This window comes from Neolamprologus brichardi, chromosome 5, assembly GCF_056152115.1.
Source record: "Neolamprologus brichardi isolate AB-2024 chromosome 5, ASM5615211v1, whole genome shotgun sequence".
Lineage (NCBI taxonomy): Eukaryota > Metazoa > Chordata > Actinopteri > Cichliformes > Cichlidae > Neolamprologus > Neolamprologus brichardi.
In genome coordinates, this window is record NC_142108.1 from 19,122,016 (window position 1) to 19,140,132 (window position 18,117).

Here is an 18,117-nt window from a genome sequence, read left to right on the forward strand (position 1 = left end):
TCATTCATGGTCAGTGCGATCATTTGGCCTCTGCTTTAAAGCTGTCCCAGGCAGGGTTTTGCAGGAAAGCTGGGCGAGGGGGGAAAACCCTGGCGCTGAAATGGGTATTTTGTGGAGTTCTGTTTGTTGAGTCAGAGCTTATGGGCTCTACTGTTATGTGGTTGCCATGGAGAAAAACACAGGCTCTTGTGCAATAAAATCATCCAGGAAAAGACATTTCCAAGAATTTTTTAGAGTGAAGAAACAGACGGCAAATCGCAGAATTCATGAGGTGCTGCGGTCCACCACCCAGCCCCTTCAGTCCTCCATTTTAGAGCGCTCATATTCATTTTATGGAAGCGGCTCGGCTTGAGCCCTCTCACCTAATTATTTCTGTAAGCAGATATGTTTTCCTATGAATGGAGGAGGGACACAAAACCAGTGTTTAAGGATGGAATGTGTGATCTTAGGAACGGATGTTGTGGGTGTTTTATCCCCTATTTCCCTTACAGACAATTCCTCTAACAAGTGGAAACAAGTGAAATGCTATTTGATCTCTGTCAAATATTACTGTATACACACACTCACTGTGAGGTCGTCGTACATTTGAGCCAGATTGTTAGTCTGCCAGCGAGAGGAGAACATTTTCAGACGCCGTAACTCGTAATATTGTTTTGAATATAGGTTGACAGTTAATTAGTTGAACAAGTAGAAAACTTAGTGGTTTTCTTGTTTTGGGCGTTTTTTTTTTCCCCCCCATCTGGAGTCGTTCTCTTCAGTTACGTCAGTGCTCCTTATTGCTCGTTAATGTGAGTTCTTTTATTATTATTTTTTTTGCCTCCCCATTTCCCGTCTATTTAAATGGGCCCATTAGCACATTTCAAACCGTGCAGCTTTCTGGTCGCGTTTCTTTTGCATCTGGGAAAATGCCTACTATGCAGCGCTGCAGTCACAAATGATACAACGTTACAGGCTTGGAGGCTAAATTTCAAGTTCAAAGATAATTAAAAAGAATGCCTTTTAAAATTCCCATCAGGTGTCTTTTTAATAGTGTTTCACTGTTTAAATAGAAACGCCATTGGTGGAACAAAGATTAGCTCCTCTAAGCTGGTGACCAGGAAGGCTGCGTTTCAGCTAAATGACCTAGAATGGTATCTATAAATTTCAGCAGGATTTATTACTTTGCTTCAACCAATTAGCTCCTGAGCATTTTCTCAGGATGTATACTGTGTTGGTGAAATTACATCTCATGGGACCCTGGGTGAGCAGTGACCCTAACTTCACCTCGCCCTCTCACAACTTTTATGGCCTCCTCCCCCAAATCCCCTTCTGCCCCCCCACCCCCACCCCCCTTCCGTCCCCTCACACCTCTTAACCTCTGGTATTCATCCCATTTTCATCTTTCCAAATAAACCTGCCACCTGCCCTCCTCTCCGCTGCCTGATCAGGGGGGCATGTGGTCATGTGGCTCGTATTACCGTGAAGGCATGGCACCGCAAGCCGCTCCTCAGCTGGTCAGTGAGCTGCTTTAAAATTTTGAAAAATGACCATCCCCTCATTGGTTACACTGGGTTTTTATGATCAGCTTGTACTTTAAATTGGCTGCGGGTAACTGTGCCGTAAGTCTTTCTCAGATATTCGGTGATTTCCACAGCGAAGAGCCTGGTGAACGGTCTGAATGAAGATGAATGTATGACCGCTGCAATTATAACCCAGGCTTTGAGTCAGATCTGTGATAGCCACCAAACTCGGGAGACCCTCAAAAGTCTTCTTAAAGATTAAATTGAACTCTTAATAATTAATTAAATATATTCTTAAGCTAAGGTAAGTTTCCTGAGCAGTTGGGCATTTCCGTGAGGAAAGGTGTTATGTTTTGTTGACCAGGTAAGACGGTCAATAGGAACAAAGTGCAATACAATTGAATGGATTTCATTAAGTATATTAATGATATCGAGACTGCTGGGAACAATGGAAATGTACAATTCTGGCTAAAAATTGCATTATAGAATGTAAGGATGGCAATCCAATGTTGGTTTATGAAGAACTGCAAGAGAACATCCAACGAAGTTGTGATATTATTTTGTGAAATAAATAACTGGCAACCCAAGTCAGTAATGAAAACAGTGGGAAGATACCAAAGTTTAATGAGAATAGCCGATTGATTAACGGGTATGGCTGTAGTTGGAAAGGGTACTGATGGTAGTAAGAGAAACGATGTGTGCCTTTAGGCCAGAATAGCAGAGGAGAGGATGCTCGCTGGATGCTGAAACAGAATAAACCGAAGAATAAATAATTGAAATATCTCGCATAATAAATAGCAAGTGAGGCGAAGCAGCCTGAATCGGTATGGAAACCACGTGCTTGGATTTGAAATTGGATGTTGCAAAACATGAGACTAATCTGGATGAAAGTACAAGCACATGGCACCAACTCAGATCTTTACAGATGTTATCTCCTTTCAAAATCGGACTGGAAGAGAATAAAATATACTGACAAGAATGAACCGCTGCAAACCTGGCAACCCATTTAATACCTGTATGAGGACTTCAAGATTTACTATGTATGTTTTTTTTTTCATAATTGATATTTACAGCCCTGTAGTTTAATAAAATGTAGAAATGGTGACTATAAATCCCATTTGACAATGTGTATGTAAAATTCGGACGTAATTTTCATTTTTTTAAAATTTACATCCATATGTAAGCAGCGGTCCTTCAATTTGGAGGCCTGGCTCTTCCTCAACGATGCCGGGCTCCCAGGCCGCCTCCTGTGCAAACCTCACAGTCTCTGCCCTGTGAGGGAGGTGCAGTGGAGTCTTCTAGTACCAGGTACTGGGAGTGATATAATGGTCTGTGTATTTGGAGCTGTTTGTGTTTGGGTTACGGAGAAGTTATCCGGTGACATGTTAATCGTCAATCTGCCTTCTTTGCTGTGGCATTAGTATTAATCTGCAGGATTAAAACTCAGCCAGTCAGACACTGGACTCACAGTCTTTACTCTAGAGCTTCGCTAACATTGAGAGAGCTGTGCACACATCCCTGGGTACAGGCTGGGATGTGCTTATCGGCATTTACAGTTGGACGACATCAGTCCTCTGATTAGATGATGTTTGTTAACACATCGGAGTGTTTTGGAAGTAACAGAGTCCGTTTTTATCAGAGATTTTCACCCGTGTCTTTCATCGCTCAACAGTCACAAATCAACAGATTTTCCACTGACTCCTACCCCCCCCCCCCTTTTTTTCCCCCCCACATAGTGTAAATAACTATTTTCTTCATTCAGTCTGAAAGTATTTTCATAAAGACATAATTTAACAACTGTAAGCATATAAGGGTCAGTTTATCCAGCATGGTAGGTACTTTCCAGCCAGCATAAACCATTTTGCCTTTCTTGTTTTTGACAAGAAAATGAGCACATTGAGACCCTGATGACTGAAAGATGCTCACGGCCTAACACAGAGTCCATAATATACAGCTGAACTGCATGCGATGTACTTCTTTTATGGAGTAAAAGATATGGTATTTTGACCTCTGCTGCGCCGAAATTGCTGGAAAGCCCCCATAAACGAAGCCTACTGATACACCTACAGATTTTTTTTTTTAGTTGCTCTATCACAAAATTAATGTCAGCACCATTGTCTTGAGCACCATGTTTTTTAATTCTAGATTTATTTATTTATTTTTTTTACATTTATAGAATGGAAATTATTGCAGTTTTTTTTTATTAGATATTTCAAATTATTTTCAACAATTCCAGCTTTTGTGTTTAGAAATCAACTCCTTGTTCTTTTAAGACAATAAATCTGCTGTCGCTGATGTTCAACATCAGGGCTGCTCAGCCAACGGCAGATTGAACGTGTTGTCGGTAAGTAAGAGGTGTAAATGTGGGTGATATTTGCAGGTCTTTTAACTTTAAGAATATCACTAATCATCTTAAATGAATCGTATTCGTGCTTCAAACTGTGACGTACAATCGAGGTTATAGATCACTTAAAAACACACAAGTGCACCACCGCCGGAGAATCAGATGAGGGTCAGTGTAATGCCAAGGGATTAAGCTTGCATTGCAATGCCGGTGCTGGCACTGCCGTACAACAGAGATCAAGTTCTGTGAAGGCACGCACACACGTCTGAAACTCGGGATACGGCCACGCTAACGCAGTGATTTTCTCTGCAACACTGGTGCATTAAATGAAGTAATTAGGAAATATATTGATCCGTTTGTGGCGTTAGAATAACAGTGAAAGGGCTAGAATTTCTCCTTTTAGGTGTTGGAAGTACTTTGGAGCACATGGCTGTCTGGTAACCATTTTGGTTGGCCGGACAAAAGCTTTCTCACAGCTTTCCCTTCAATTCCAGAGCACTTAGACAATCGAAATCTGGGGTGATGCTTATAAAACTGCCTGGTTGCAGCTCTTTCTTTTTTTAAAATGACAAAGTATTTGCTTTAAGTACCATTCAAGTCCACCCATATGTAGTGAGTATTGCCCATAGACCCCTTTTTATTTCTATGTGTGATGCTCTCAAAAGTTGTGTGAATATATTTGATGTTGATTTGACGCATTCTGGTTATCAAATTATTTTCCGTTTACATAGAGTGAGTCATAGCTCCTTCTCCCTCCCTCTGTCTTTCTCGTTAACCTTCATCCCCTCAGGCCTTCTGGTCCGGCCTGCTCTTACATTATTATAAGTGTGCTAAATGTTATAGAAGCATAAAGGCTTTGTGTCTGTGCATACGTGTGGTATGTCCCAGTGAGATCGTGGCACAGAGCGAGTGTTTCTTTGCCCGCGCCGGTTTGTAGATACTGCCTCGCGTCTTGCTTCAGATCTGGTCTGATTTCTAACTCTCTTTTTCCAAGAGTACAGCAGGGGGGCTCAGACAACTATCTGCTGAATTTGGCACTATGTGTGTCTAGAAATACACCAGTCACAGAGCACGTTTCATTTCCTAAGATAACTTTGACTCACAACCATACCGAACATGCTCACCCTAATAAAATATAATCTGCAGCGCTATCTGCTTCACGTTTTTTAGTCTCGGGTTTCCATATCTGTTGAAATAACTTATGAGTGCTTCCTAGTGTGAGGTCATCCTCTGAGGGAGAGAGTGATTTGGGCACCGCTGTCAACACCGCTGTAAGAAAGTCCGGCGGGCATGTCCCCGTTGTTATGGTTGCCATGTTTGGACCTGACTAGGAATTCGCATTCAGTAGTACAGTAATCTTTCTTTGTGTTTGCTCTCACCGCCGAGATGATCTTTTCATGCGCACACAAGCAGTTCGCTTTATTCAGGAACAGGTTTTTTCACGATGAGGACCGTAAAAATGAAACTTGTCATCAAAAGATTAGAGAGTTTATTGTGCGCTAATATTTTTTCATCTGCATTTGCATGTGATGTATGATGGCATTGAAAGAGGCGAATTAAACCCAACAGAATACAACTGCAATCTTTACTATAAAAATCTCTGTCCATGCCAGACTCTTAAAACTCTTAAAAGTGATGTAGGACTTTTTCTATCAACCATGAGTAGGACACGATACCTATCAAAGGAAGCAAAAGCGACATCCTTTTACTGCTTTTGGTTGTGCAATTGAGGCTTGAATTTTCTGAGAGATTTTCCACCCTGTGGTTGACAGAACCACCTCCTGACAGAACTGCAGTAACCAGTTCTTTTCTGCATTTTAACCCTTTATTTGACAGCAGTGGACAGTGACTGCAAAAGACTAGAAAGATAATGACAGGGACCCTAACTGCTTCAAATGACCCCATAGGGAACCACGAAATGCTGAAAATATTATTAAAATGTTATTATTCTACAGCCATGGCATTGTGAAGTACGTGCAGAAATGTCAAAGCAATAGACGTGTATTTGCACTGTCAAAACAAGAAAAGATGACATTTGCATGTAAGGATACAAGCAACATTGTCATTAAACAGCAGGTCTGGATTTGCCCGTTGTAGCATTGCTTATATGCAAAAAAAATTTCACATTTTTTTTTTCTCTTGTGGGCACATAAAATCAAATTTGCACTTATTGCAACTTCAAAGTCAAGCATTTTGCCACCGAACTGTAATCAGTACAACATCCTGTTCTATTTTCAGCAAAGTAAAACTTAAAGACTGGGTCTTAAAATATGGTAAATGGACTGATTCTTATATAGCGCTTTTCTACTCTCTCGGAGTACTCAAAGCGCTCTATACAACATGCCACATTCACCCAATCACACCCATTCTCACAAGCACTTTATCTATACTTTAGTGCTATCTAACTACATTCACACACATTCATACTCCGACGGACGCATCGGAGAGCAACTTGGGGTTAGTATCTTGCCCAAGGATACTTGACATGCAGACTGGAGGAGCCAAGGATCGAACCACCAACCTTCCGATCAGTAGGTGACCTGCTCTACCTCCTGAGCTACAGCCACCCCAATCGTAAAATATTGTTACGTTGTCAGGATTAGTACGTGAATGATATTATTGCACTGTTTTGCTCCTCTGCCATTAAGCTATATGTGTCAGGCTGTGTGCATCTGATGAGATTTTCCACCTTTAGGAACACCAGCTTGTCCTGCATCTTCCTCAGACCTCATCAAGTCTCAATCCCAAAGACAATTAGGACAATCCAATAAGCTCCGCTGTAATGCCGTCCTTATGCCTGGCCCTGCGGCTGTCTCTGTGTGGCTACGCTGCCATGGCTCAGTTCAGCCACGTAAACAAAATATTCTCAAGCAGAGACACAGTAAATTGATAAATTAAGCTAAGCTTTAGAGAGGGGAAATGAGAGCTACCCCAGTATCTGTGTGGAATATGGGATGAAGTTTCAGGGATATTCTGGGCAGACACCAATAATACTTCCCCAGCTGTTACAGTGACCACAGGGCTTTATATAAATCAAGGGACTGTCGTACAATTTATGCAGCGAGAGCCGAATAGAGCGCTCAAGGCATCCCTGTGACCGTCCACACCAAACCATAGGGATCAGATTACCAAAACTAGTATTCCTTCACTTCCAACTAAGGCTATTACCCATGTGAGCCATGCCAGTTGGTGTGCCCTTGAGTGAGACAGCGCCCCAGTAAGCACATGTCGATCTGGGGATTACATTCAGGGGTTTAGGAGGGGAAAGGAGGCCGTAATCTGAAACTGTTGTGTCTTGTTGCTGTGCACTTTTCTTAATGCCATGCTATCATGCAGCATACGTTGGTGTTGTATGACTGGGGCCCTGCAGGAAGTTCAGCTATTTTGGTCTTACCATATGAGTATTGCCTCATGTTTTGTTTCTTGATAATTTCATTGCAGTGTTTTTTTAGTAGCACAACAGATGCTAAGGGTTTCGGTTTTACCCTTTCAGCAGATCCAACAGGCTTATTAGCTCTTAGCGTTTTGTTTTGTTGCTCAGAGATTAGATTATTCATGCCATTTTTATTCTTTTTTTTTATCTAGCCACTCTGCTTACCAGCACCCAAACACTCACTCAACATATATAAATTGTTTATCGTAATTTTGTTGTATAGAGCCAGGCTAGCAGTTTTATATTCTTCCCAGTCTTTATGCTAAGCTAAGCTAAGCTACCTAGAAACTGGCTCTAACGCTAACATATTTCACTGACAGATAAATAAGAGAAAGAGATGATAATCTTCTCGTCGTGCATCATTCCTAAAGCTATAGATAACAATAATAACTCTGTTCTCACCTAATCTTTTTTTATAGACAGAGAAACATGCAAAGAAACAGGTTTTAAAAATGGCATGAGCACTTGCACTTGGACCCTTGCCACTTTCATATTATAATTTTGGTTTAACCTCCACATCTCCGGTTTCGATGATCTCGCTAAAACCCTGTGTCTGTTCAACCTGCCTGATTGGTCGTGTGTGCGTTTTTGCTAATGTTAGAAATGACAAAGTTAGAATAATGGGGATAGGTTAATTGATTAATCCAAATTGCCCATAGGTGTGAATGCGGGAGTGAATGTGAGAGCGAATGGTTGTCTGTCTCTGTGTGTTAGCCCTGCGACAGACTGGCGACCTGTCCAGGGTGTACCCCGCCTCTCGCCCTATACAGCTGGGATAGGCTCCAGCACCCCCTGCGACCCTGAAAAGGGTAAGCGGAAGCGAATGGATGGATGGACAGAATAATGGCAACAACCAGAAATAGTTTCAAACTTCAAGAGTTAGGGTCATACATTTTTACACACACTCCAATCAGCTACCTCTTCCCTCTTCATCCACCCACTTTCCTGCCTGCTACACATCCATTCATGCTTTCATTGATCCTCTCACATCCCCCTCCATTCTCACTTCCTCCTCTGGCGTCTCTCACTAATGGCAGATGAAGCGTGCGTTGAGAAAATAGCCCTTCACAGGGGCTCTGTGGACGCAGTCCTTTTCCAGTGCTGGTATACTGCTATGGAGAAACTAAGGGATTAAACTTTAATCTCCATCATCTGCAGTATGATGCTTGCTGACGTCGACTGACCAAGTTAACCATGTTAAGATTAAGCTTTTCCCCCTCGTGCTGAACGGCGGTCCCATATCACCAGTCACTGAACAAATATTGTTGATTACATCCATGTTCAAGTGAAAAAAAAAAACCAGCTCAGTCAAAATCACGCTCCAGTTGGCGTGATGACGAGAAATCATGATTCACGCAGGTCGAGCGCTGCGCTCTTTGAACAGATATCGATATGCTTGTGTTGTGTGTGTTTGCCACGCCGGGATAAGATTGTGGGGTGGAAAAAAACCTGGAGTTTATCCTTGTATTGCCACGCCATTATGTAGCACTAATTAAAAAATAAAACATGCCTGCTCTTGCCCTTCTGCTATTAGACCCTGTTTAGCCTACAGGTTTGCTTTGAACCGCTCCCTCATTACAGCGCCTCAAAGAAATATCATACAATAGTGAGTTGAAAAGGGCAATGCTTGAATGGAGTCTGAAAGGGGAGGCTGTACTTGGCCTTCAAGTATACATTCCTTCAGCTCAGTGCTTCCTCTGTGGTCCCCCCTCTTCTGGCCCACCTCCCCCCTCCCACTCAATTCTCAGTTCCCACAGGGGACGCAGCCAAAGCAAACTCCTCAGAGGAAGTCTCCCTCTCCTTCCAGTGTGAGAGAAATGGGGATGGATGTCCTATCTGGGCCTGCGAGGCAATAGGATGTATAAGGGGGGGGTGTTTTGACTCCATGACCATGCTATGTCTATGATGTGGCGATGAGTAAAGCCCGTGTGGCTGCTCTCCTGTGAGGTCAGTGTCATATTTAGCCAGTAGGTCCCTTGTGGTGTCTGGGAGTGTCTGTTTTCTGGCTCTATTATGTCTAGTGCTCGTAGCCTTCCTGGAGCTGCAAACCTCAGGGTAGAAATAGTACCAGACAGGCAGACATCCTTTGTCAGGAAAACAACAGTCACGGCAGTAATTACAGAGTCTTATTACACCAGGGCAGCAGTTCTTAGAACACCACCAGCCTTGAGTCAGGCAGGTGAGGGGTCGAGTCACCACTGCTAAACACAGACAGGAGGTTAGTCTAGGTTAAAAGAACTACCTTACAGTAGCAAATCCAACCAGCGGGCTTGTAAATGGGTGTGTGTGTATGTACCGTGGTGACTGGTTAGACGGGTAGAGACATTTGTAAGGCAAGCAGACTGGAGGGGAGTGTCCAGACAAACATGTCATGTACACCTCATAAAGCTTACAAATGTAGGCTCAAATCAAACCGGGAAGGTCTAGAAAATGTCAAAGAGTCACAGATTCCAGCCATAATTTCCTCACGTCCTCATTTCATTATTTTTACATTGCAAATTTAGTCTCAAAAGGTCAAAGTTCCACCAATGTACAGCCATATAAAGGGACAGAAGTGGAGATCAAAGGCTTAAACAACCTAAATGATTCACTAGAACAATTGAGAACTACTCACTTGTGACGGTAAGCAGTTTCCTAATAGGTGAAACTGTAAATTAACCCAATTCAAACGTGGTATCTATAGTTCAGGTATGCAGTGCCAGACCTGACTTAACACCTCCACCCCTAACCGCACTTTATCACACACACTCACTCCATACCCTCCCACATGCACATATGCGTGTCTACACCCGCAGCCACCCACTTCCCCACATGTCCCAACACCCACTCATAGCAGTGTGAGCGCACACACGCTCGCTCACGCAGAGTCTGGCTTCGTGCTGCAAATCTGTGAGACGTGATTCATTACCGGCTGGGCTTCCTACTAAATGAAGTTTATTGTTAATATCCGTCTCCAGGTGATCACAGCAATTGGTGATTAAAGGTTGCACAACTACACCAAAGGGAGTATTTTCTCATTGAGGATTTTGAAGGTAAACAGAGTAATCGTTTGTCTCGAATCGCACGCGCAGACAAGGAGATGGGAGTGTTTGCCATTCCTGGAGGCAGGATGTCATAGTAGTGAGTAAGAGAACGACCCGGCAGGTCTGTGCTGGCCTCTGTGCCTGCCTAGGTAAACATATCCTCTGTCTGACAAGTGCAGACCTGGTTGAGGATGTTCGCTATCACAGCACATGGATCTGCAACTTGCCACACACACACGCATACGACATAGATAAAGGGGGGGAAAAGCTTGTGAGATTCAGTGTTTTGTGGCACTTAACAAGGCAGATGCTTCTTCCCTCCTCAGGTTTTCAGCTCGCCCTCAAACAGCACATGACTCGGCAGCTCTGTGTTAAAGTGCAGCCGTTTTAGAACACTTCTACTCGATCGCCTGTCAGATCTGAGTGCAATTACTTTAATTTGTCTTCCTCTCTGTCTGCCTCTGTCTCTGGATTGCAATATTTCTGTGGTTCGAGGAGTCGATCTTCTCCACCTGACGGCGCCTCTCCTGCCTGGCAGGGAGCAATGTAGCCTTACTGGCTGCCAGCCAGACCAGCTTGAGTGTCTGCTAAGCTCAAAGCCCTGCTCTCACACACACACGCACACACACAAACATGCAGACATGCCAGGCTCTGTTGCTGAACGCTTGCACAGATGCATCGTCTATCCTCCTCGCCTCTCTGAGACTTCTCTGCAATATTTTCTCATTCTGTGACCTTCTGCTCTTTTACTGTAAAACATCTCTACATGTGCTGACAAATTGACGAGTTGCTCATGAATAATGCCATTTACAGTCATACTGTAGCATTTTTAGAAATTGTGTGGTTTTTCTCAGCTGTCTATGATGTGCCGTATCTCCGCCTGGATCGTGATGATTAATCGTTTACTCCCCTTTTCTCCCTTGTCAGTCTCCCAGCCCCATCCGAGCCAAGAGGTCCAAATTCGACAAATTGCAGTCAGCTGACAAAGACAGGAAACCCGATTGGCTCCAGTCACTGTCAAAGTCTGCACACAAGGTTTGTACACTATATGTCTGCGTAACTTATGTGTAATTTAAAAGATTAAAGATCTAAGGAGTGACTTTAAAGCATGGCCTCTCTTCATCTGGATTCTTTGAATAAAGAGGGGCCTTTGAATGAACTCATCATGGCTGATTCAATGTTCTAGCAGCAGTTTTCTGAGTTTATCCAAGCTTGTTGTGTTGTTGTGTTGCTTCAGGATCTGAAACAGGTCCAACTAAAACAGAGGCCCTCTGCTTTCCGCCCCTGGTCTCCTAAGCCAGCAGAAAAAGAGAAACCGGCCAAGAATGAGGTGGAGAGGTGAGCCTTCCAAACAAAAGATGTCACAGTTTTGGTTTTAAGTACAGCTTAAAACTGTTTACAGTTCCTCTTTAATCAAGCCCTTTTTTTTAGCATTTAAATGCTTTAAGTCTAGCTGTGTTTATTATCCTCACAGGTCGTGCTCGAGGAATCAGGAGACACACAATTTGGCATTTGCCCACCTGGCCCCTGCGGTCCATCCCAAGGACAGCAACACTCCTGACAGGGGGACAGCTGCCATTTCCGTGCAGGAGCTGCATAATGGTGACGCACAGCCTACAACAAAGCCGGCCCACTCCAGCAACACCAACCGAGCCGAAGACATGGACACAGATGGAGAGATTGATGTGGATGACTGTGATGATGGTGAGTACCACCCACCATCTTTTCTGTTTTTTTTTGAAGTGTAATCACAAAAATAAACTGTAGTTGAGGTTTAGAAAAAACGTATATAGGGCACAGACTCTTCGATTCCAACTTTTATTGCACAGTAAAGGAGCAGGCTTGTTTACGGTGATTCCTGTGCAGCTGCGCCACCTGGTGTCAAGGGGGGAAAGTACAAGAGGAATAATAGCTTTCTATTCATGTAGCAAACATTGCATATATTTATAGCAAATAATTAAAGATGCAAAGCAAAAAGAACAAGTGAACATCAATGATCTTCTGCTTTTTGTAACGCTTGTCTTCTCTGTTAGTGTATATTTGCAGCATCTCAATTTTATATTGAGTCTTTGAGAATTACAACACTAATATTGTTGGGGTTTAATCACGATCTTAATAATAGAAAACCTCTCTCTGTCCTCAGGTCCAGTGCAGTCTTCCTCCCTGGCTTCACCTCCGTCTGCCTGCACCAGTGTGTCTCAGACTCTGACTCCTCAGAGCATGGCTCGGGCTCAGGAGAGGCCTTCCTGGCTGCCAGGGACTGTTTGCCCAGAGATGGACACCATGAGACAGATGCTGTATGCTGGTCTTGACACCAAGGAGGCGCGGGAAAAACTCCTGCAGGAGATTGTCAGGATGAGAGTGAAGCAGGAGGAGAAGCTGGCAGCTGCTCTTCAAGCTAAACGCAGCCTTCAGCAGGTAACCCATGAGACCAATCTCACCAAAACTAAATGACATTAAAGCTTCACTGGATTTCATTTTTACAACTCTGATGACTCGAATGTTTTTGCAGGAGCTGGAGTTTGTGAGAGTGGCTAAGAAGGGGCGTCTTCGCGAGGCCATCGAGGCCAAGCGCAACCTGCGAAAGGAGATCGAACGCCTTCGCGTGGACTGGGAGAGGAAGATGAGGGATGCGGAGGAGTCTTGTGGGCGGCTGAAGAGAGAGCTGGAGAGAGAGAGACAGCAGCGAGTTTGCGATAAAGGCTGCGAAGCCGAACGCCTCCGGGTCAAATACTCTACTCAGGTGAGATGCCCCCAAGACGACCATAACCAGCGAGAGCACTAGAAAATATTGTGCACTCGGTTGTGGTTATTGATCCCATTCCTTGGCTGCCGTTCATTTAATCTTGCTGCTTCCTGTGTTGCACAGATTGAAGAGCTTCATGTGCAGCTGCAACAGGCAGAAGCCGATCGTGAGCAGCTGAGACGGGAGCTGCAGCAGGAGAGAGAAGCTCGACAGAGCCTGGAAAGCGTCGTCAAAGACCTGCAAACCCAGCTGGCCCTGCAGGCCGGCGGCATCCTTCCTGGAGAATGCAAGGACACGAGCACAGAGGCGCACAGACAGACCGCACAACCCACCAACGGATCCTAAAGTTGCACATTTAAAACGAGACAGAAAGATTCAGTAAAAGGAGCATGTTTAAGGGGGAGAAAAAAACGAAGAGTGTTTTTGGTAGGGGGGAAAAAATTAGTCATATACATTATGAGACAGTATACGTCATTATTATTATGACATTATGAATTTTATCAAACGAACTGGAAAGCAGCACGATGTCCGAGCATGTAATAGAGCGTGAAACTGCGAGAGACTTTCTTCAGCGATGGAAAACCACATCTTTCCGGTGACGTCAGAGGCTGCGGTCAGACACCCGACGCCGTGCAAGGATTTCATTTCAGTATAAGCTATTCTAAGATGTGCAAATATAGCTACATAACACTACTTGAATATGAAGGGAAGAAACACGTTGCGCCTGGTGAGCAGTTGATGAAACTCTTGTTGCCACAATATACTGGTACACACAAAGGTGTCATTGCAGACCACTGGAAACAAGAGACACGAGTTTACCACTATTTACTTTTAATATCCGCTTGCTTTTTATAACTGTGTAGAGGATGTCCTTTTTAAGAAATTCCTGCTTACGCAGCACTGTTATTCCACAAGCAACAAAAAAAAAGGAAAAAAAAGAAAAACATTCATATATAAACATGTACGCATGTAAACCAGCTTATCTACCTTTTGTATTTTATAAGCCTGAAGTATTGGAGGTTCTGTGGGCTGCCTTCAGGTCCACCACTGTTTTATTCTTAGATATTTTATGGAAGTATTACGTTTTTTGTTTTGTTTTTTTGTTGTTGCTGTTATCCAGTAATGTTTTTGGCTAAATAAACAATAAGTTAGATGAAACTTGCCCAGATTAGTCTAGTTAAATCTATAAACACTCCTAAAAGAGAGGAAGAAAAAAAATACTCTCAGTAGTTTCTGTTTATGCTAAAATGCGGTACTTCTGATTTTCTATGGAGTATTATAAAATAATTTATATTTTAGCGATAATTTGCTGCCTATCGATAACACACATTCATTTTTCGTCACTGGCTTTAGGGCTCTAAAATCAACAGTTGCTGTTTATATGAACAACATTTCTACATATATACAGAAGTATGGAGATATATTTTTTTACTTTAAGAAAAAGGAATTGCACTTTTTAAAGAAAGAACCTTGCATTGTGCATCGTATTCCCTGTTACATTTTTCAAATAACAAGTTAAACATGGACTTTAAATTTAAATACTTTCCCTCAGTATCCCCTGATGTAAATACAATTATAATGTAAATAAGATATCGGTATGGTATGGTATGGTATGTTTGCTTGCTCCAGACTTAAATTGATTGATTATGAATATTATTTTTTGCTCTTACTTGAAACCAAAAATAGACTATATTTGGATTTGTAAACTGCAGTTTCTTTGTTGCTGATCCCTGAGCATCATTGCAATCACGGGGCATTCACCAGAACAGACGGACTCTTTTTATTTTAAACCACTCTTTTTGTTTTGTGAATTTCTGTAGTTTTGTGGGTTTGACCCATGGACAGAATATTACCATTTCTCTGTTGATTGTTGATCTTTTTTCTAAAAAGCGCTTTGCTATTCGATTATATACATATATATATATATATATATATATATAATATTACATTACAGACCAAAAAACTGAAAAATGGATTTTAATTCTTTGCACCTCCAGCTCCGTCATCAGGTAGAGTAGAAATGACACCTTCTCCTGGTTTAAACTTTAGGTGGTCTCATATGTTTTAGAGAAGAAAACACTTTTATGTCTTATTATAATGATACCCTCGCTCAGTATTTGTTGGGTACAGTGTAATAGCACTCTCCATTTTGTTAGCTGATAATGTTGTAGTTTTGGTTTGGAACTGGGGTTTCCTTCGCCTCTTGTTTCAATCTTTCCTTTTTCCTTCGGATGACTTGTATAATACCCATTAAAATCTAAATCAATCCTTCTTCTGAGAACTTTGTTTTTTCTCACCGTTAAAGATTTGTGTGTTGTTGTGTGTGGTTTTACTTTTAGCCACTTTGGGAACCTTTGTCCGTCCGTCTGCAGCGTCCACATATTTGTTCCAGACTGAAAATAAATTTACAGAGATTATTGTGTTTCCCAGAGGATGAAGATAATGACTAGAAGCCATTAGCCTTGCTCTGCTCTGTGGAAGGTTTTTTTTTTCCAGCAAATAGCAGCAAAACTGAAGTAATTCCCATCAGCCTCACACATAAAAGTTACGTGCATGTAAGAGTTTTATGGTAAAAATCTAACATTTAAAAAATTAAAGTAAAGTGCACGCTGTCACTGTACATTCAGTACACCTGTTCAGCTCTTCATTTATACCACTATCTAATCAGCTACTCAACCTAATGCATTTCAGCATGTAGATGTGGTCAATTTGACCTGCTGATGTTAAAATGAAGCATCGGGATGGGGAAGAAAGGCGATTTAACTGATTTCAAACATGGCCAGACATGCTGGTCTAAGTATTTCAGAAGCTGACGAACTACTGGGATTTTCCATCCTTAGCCATCTCTAGGGTTTACAGAGAATGGAAAAAGAAACAATATCCAGGGAGCAGCAGTTCTCTGGGAGAAAACGCTTTGTTGATGCCTGAGGTTAGAGGGGAATGGCCGACTGTTTCTAAGTGCTCTTGTTACAAGCAAGGTATGAAAGAGAGCATCTCTGAATGCACAGCACGTTGAAACGTGAAGCAGATGTGCTACATCAGCAGAAGGCCGCACTGGTTGCTACTCCTGTCAGCTAAAAATGGGATACTGAGGCTATAACTTAAACATCCTCAGAGTGGAAAAATGTCGCCTGGTCTGACGACTCCTGATTTCTTGTTTAACTGATTTCTTGATCATAACAGTGAGTTCACCGTACTCAAATGTCCTCCACAATCACCAGAACCTAATCTAATAGAGCCCCTTTGGGATGTGGTAGAAGGGGAGATTCATATGATGAATGTTTCCAGCACCTTGTTAAATCTGTGCAATGAAGGCAGTTTCTCAAGGAAAAAGGTGGTCCAGCTTGGAACTAGTGAGGTGTACCTACCAAAGTGCCCACTGAACGTAGAAAAATCATAAATGCATAAAACTCCCTTTAGTCCACAGATGTACAACATAATCATAGAGCCTGAGAGTTACAACACTTTGTAAATATGGAGGCGCATGAGAAGACAACATCTTTCAAGAGTCCATGGGTGAAGAAGAGAATGCGTGGTCGTGAATCAAGGGGGAGACAACAGAATAAAGGAGGATGGCAAAAGCATACGCTGTAGTTCTTCCCCCATTGGCGTGCTTTTTGTCCCGCTCACGTAACATGCAAATGAAAGGAGTTCTTTTGCCATACAAAGTAGAATGTAAAACCCAGTAAAATAAACACCTGAAGAGTATCCACCCTGATACACCACAGCAGTACAGAAGCCATTCATTGACACAAAGCTTTTATTTTGACTCAAATGTGTTTCCCTGCACGTGCGTTTTGGGAAATGTATCTTCCATAGTGCAACCTTAAAAAAAGTTTCAAAAATACTCAGAAGCAATTGAGAAAACGTGAAAATGTCCACGTTTCCTTTCACAGCTTTTCTCAGTTGCTTTAGAATATTTCTCAACACAGTTTCGATGTTCCCCGAAGTGTTGATGCATTTCCCAAAGCAGCTCATGCGTTTAGCAAAACACCACAGTTCTGCTGGATGCATGAGCTTTTTCTAATGTCACTGAATGAGTTATTGCCAGGTTACTTTGACATTGTGTAAGCACGAGTGGTCAAAATATTTAGCCATTTTCTCAGAATGAAAGCCTGCTGTTCCAGACTGTCTTTCTGTGGCTGACTAACTGCTATTGTGTGGTTTCACGTTCAATTATTCTATTAACATTTTATGACAAGTGCAAATAAACTATTTTATTTGTCCTGCAATGATCTCACAAAACTTTTACACTGCACAGAACATTACCATGGAGATCATCAATACCAAGAATATGAACTGTGGCAAGAAAACAGTGCAGTGCTGCAACACTGAACAGCCTGTTGCTTCTGTCCCTTTGGACACCAGTTCTTACTGGTGTCCAAAAGGATGCCTGATTCTCTCCCTTGCAATGCAGCAAAGCCAGAACCACAATGTGCACCACATCCACCCTCTGCATTCTACACCTACACACATCCTTACATCTCTTCTTCTTCCAAGGCAGAATTGTTGCCTCCAGGAATGTTTATCTAAGGAGGCTCCTACATGTTTATTTGTACTTTGAGTTTTTTTTTTTTTTAAAAGAAGCTCAAAGACACAACCAATAACTGTAAACCAATTGTAGACATTTGTATTTAAGCTTCTGAAACATTTGCAGATAGCTAGACCCTTTCTCTTGTGTACAAGTAAAAATATTGTGGAAAAATTTCACATACTGGTTTGACAGCTTCACCTGCCATTCGAGAAGCATCTGGTCTATGTCAGACTTTTGCCTCTAGGGGGAAATCACTGCACACAGTATGACGATACTTCAAGCTTCTTAAAACCTTAATGGCTCTAGTGGTAAAGCCTAATACTGTGTGTCATAAACATGGTTATGAAATCTACTTTAATGTCCATATTCTGTAATAGCTTTGACTCTCATAGGTATGGTTAAAATATAATGTGCAGCCACTGTGTCCCACTGTCTTCCTTCAGAGGCTTACTGGAAAATCCCCCTATGAAAGCAAGGCTGAAGCCTCACTCTGGGATTACAGCTTCAGGAAGATTTACTGACACAAACAAGGTGCACA

General features: G+C 42.4%; 1 protein-coding gene across 1 annotated transcript in view; it reads left to right on the forward strand.

The window, feature by feature from the left end:
• skib (SKI proto-oncogene b) overlaps nt 1-13,989 on the forward strand; it is a 29,641-nt gene extending 15,652 nt beyond the window's left edge. The window contains exons 2-7 of the mRNA XM_006783204.3: nt 11,227-11,334; nt 11,537-11,637; nt 11,774-12,003; nt 12,443-12,717; nt 12,812-13,042; nt 13,169-13,989. Of these exons, the coding sequence (XP_006783267.2) occupies nt 11,227-11,334; nt 11,537-11,637; nt 11,774-12,003; nt 12,443-12,717; nt 12,812-13,042; nt 13,169-13,390 (1,167 nt within the window). The 3' untranslated portion in view covers nt 13,391-13,989. The remainder of the gene's footprint in view (nt 1-11,226; nt 11,335-11,536; nt 11,638-11,773; nt 12,004-12,442; nt 12,718-12,811; nt 13,043-13,168) is intronic.
• Nucleotides 13,990-18,117: the final 4,128 nt, after the last annotated feature.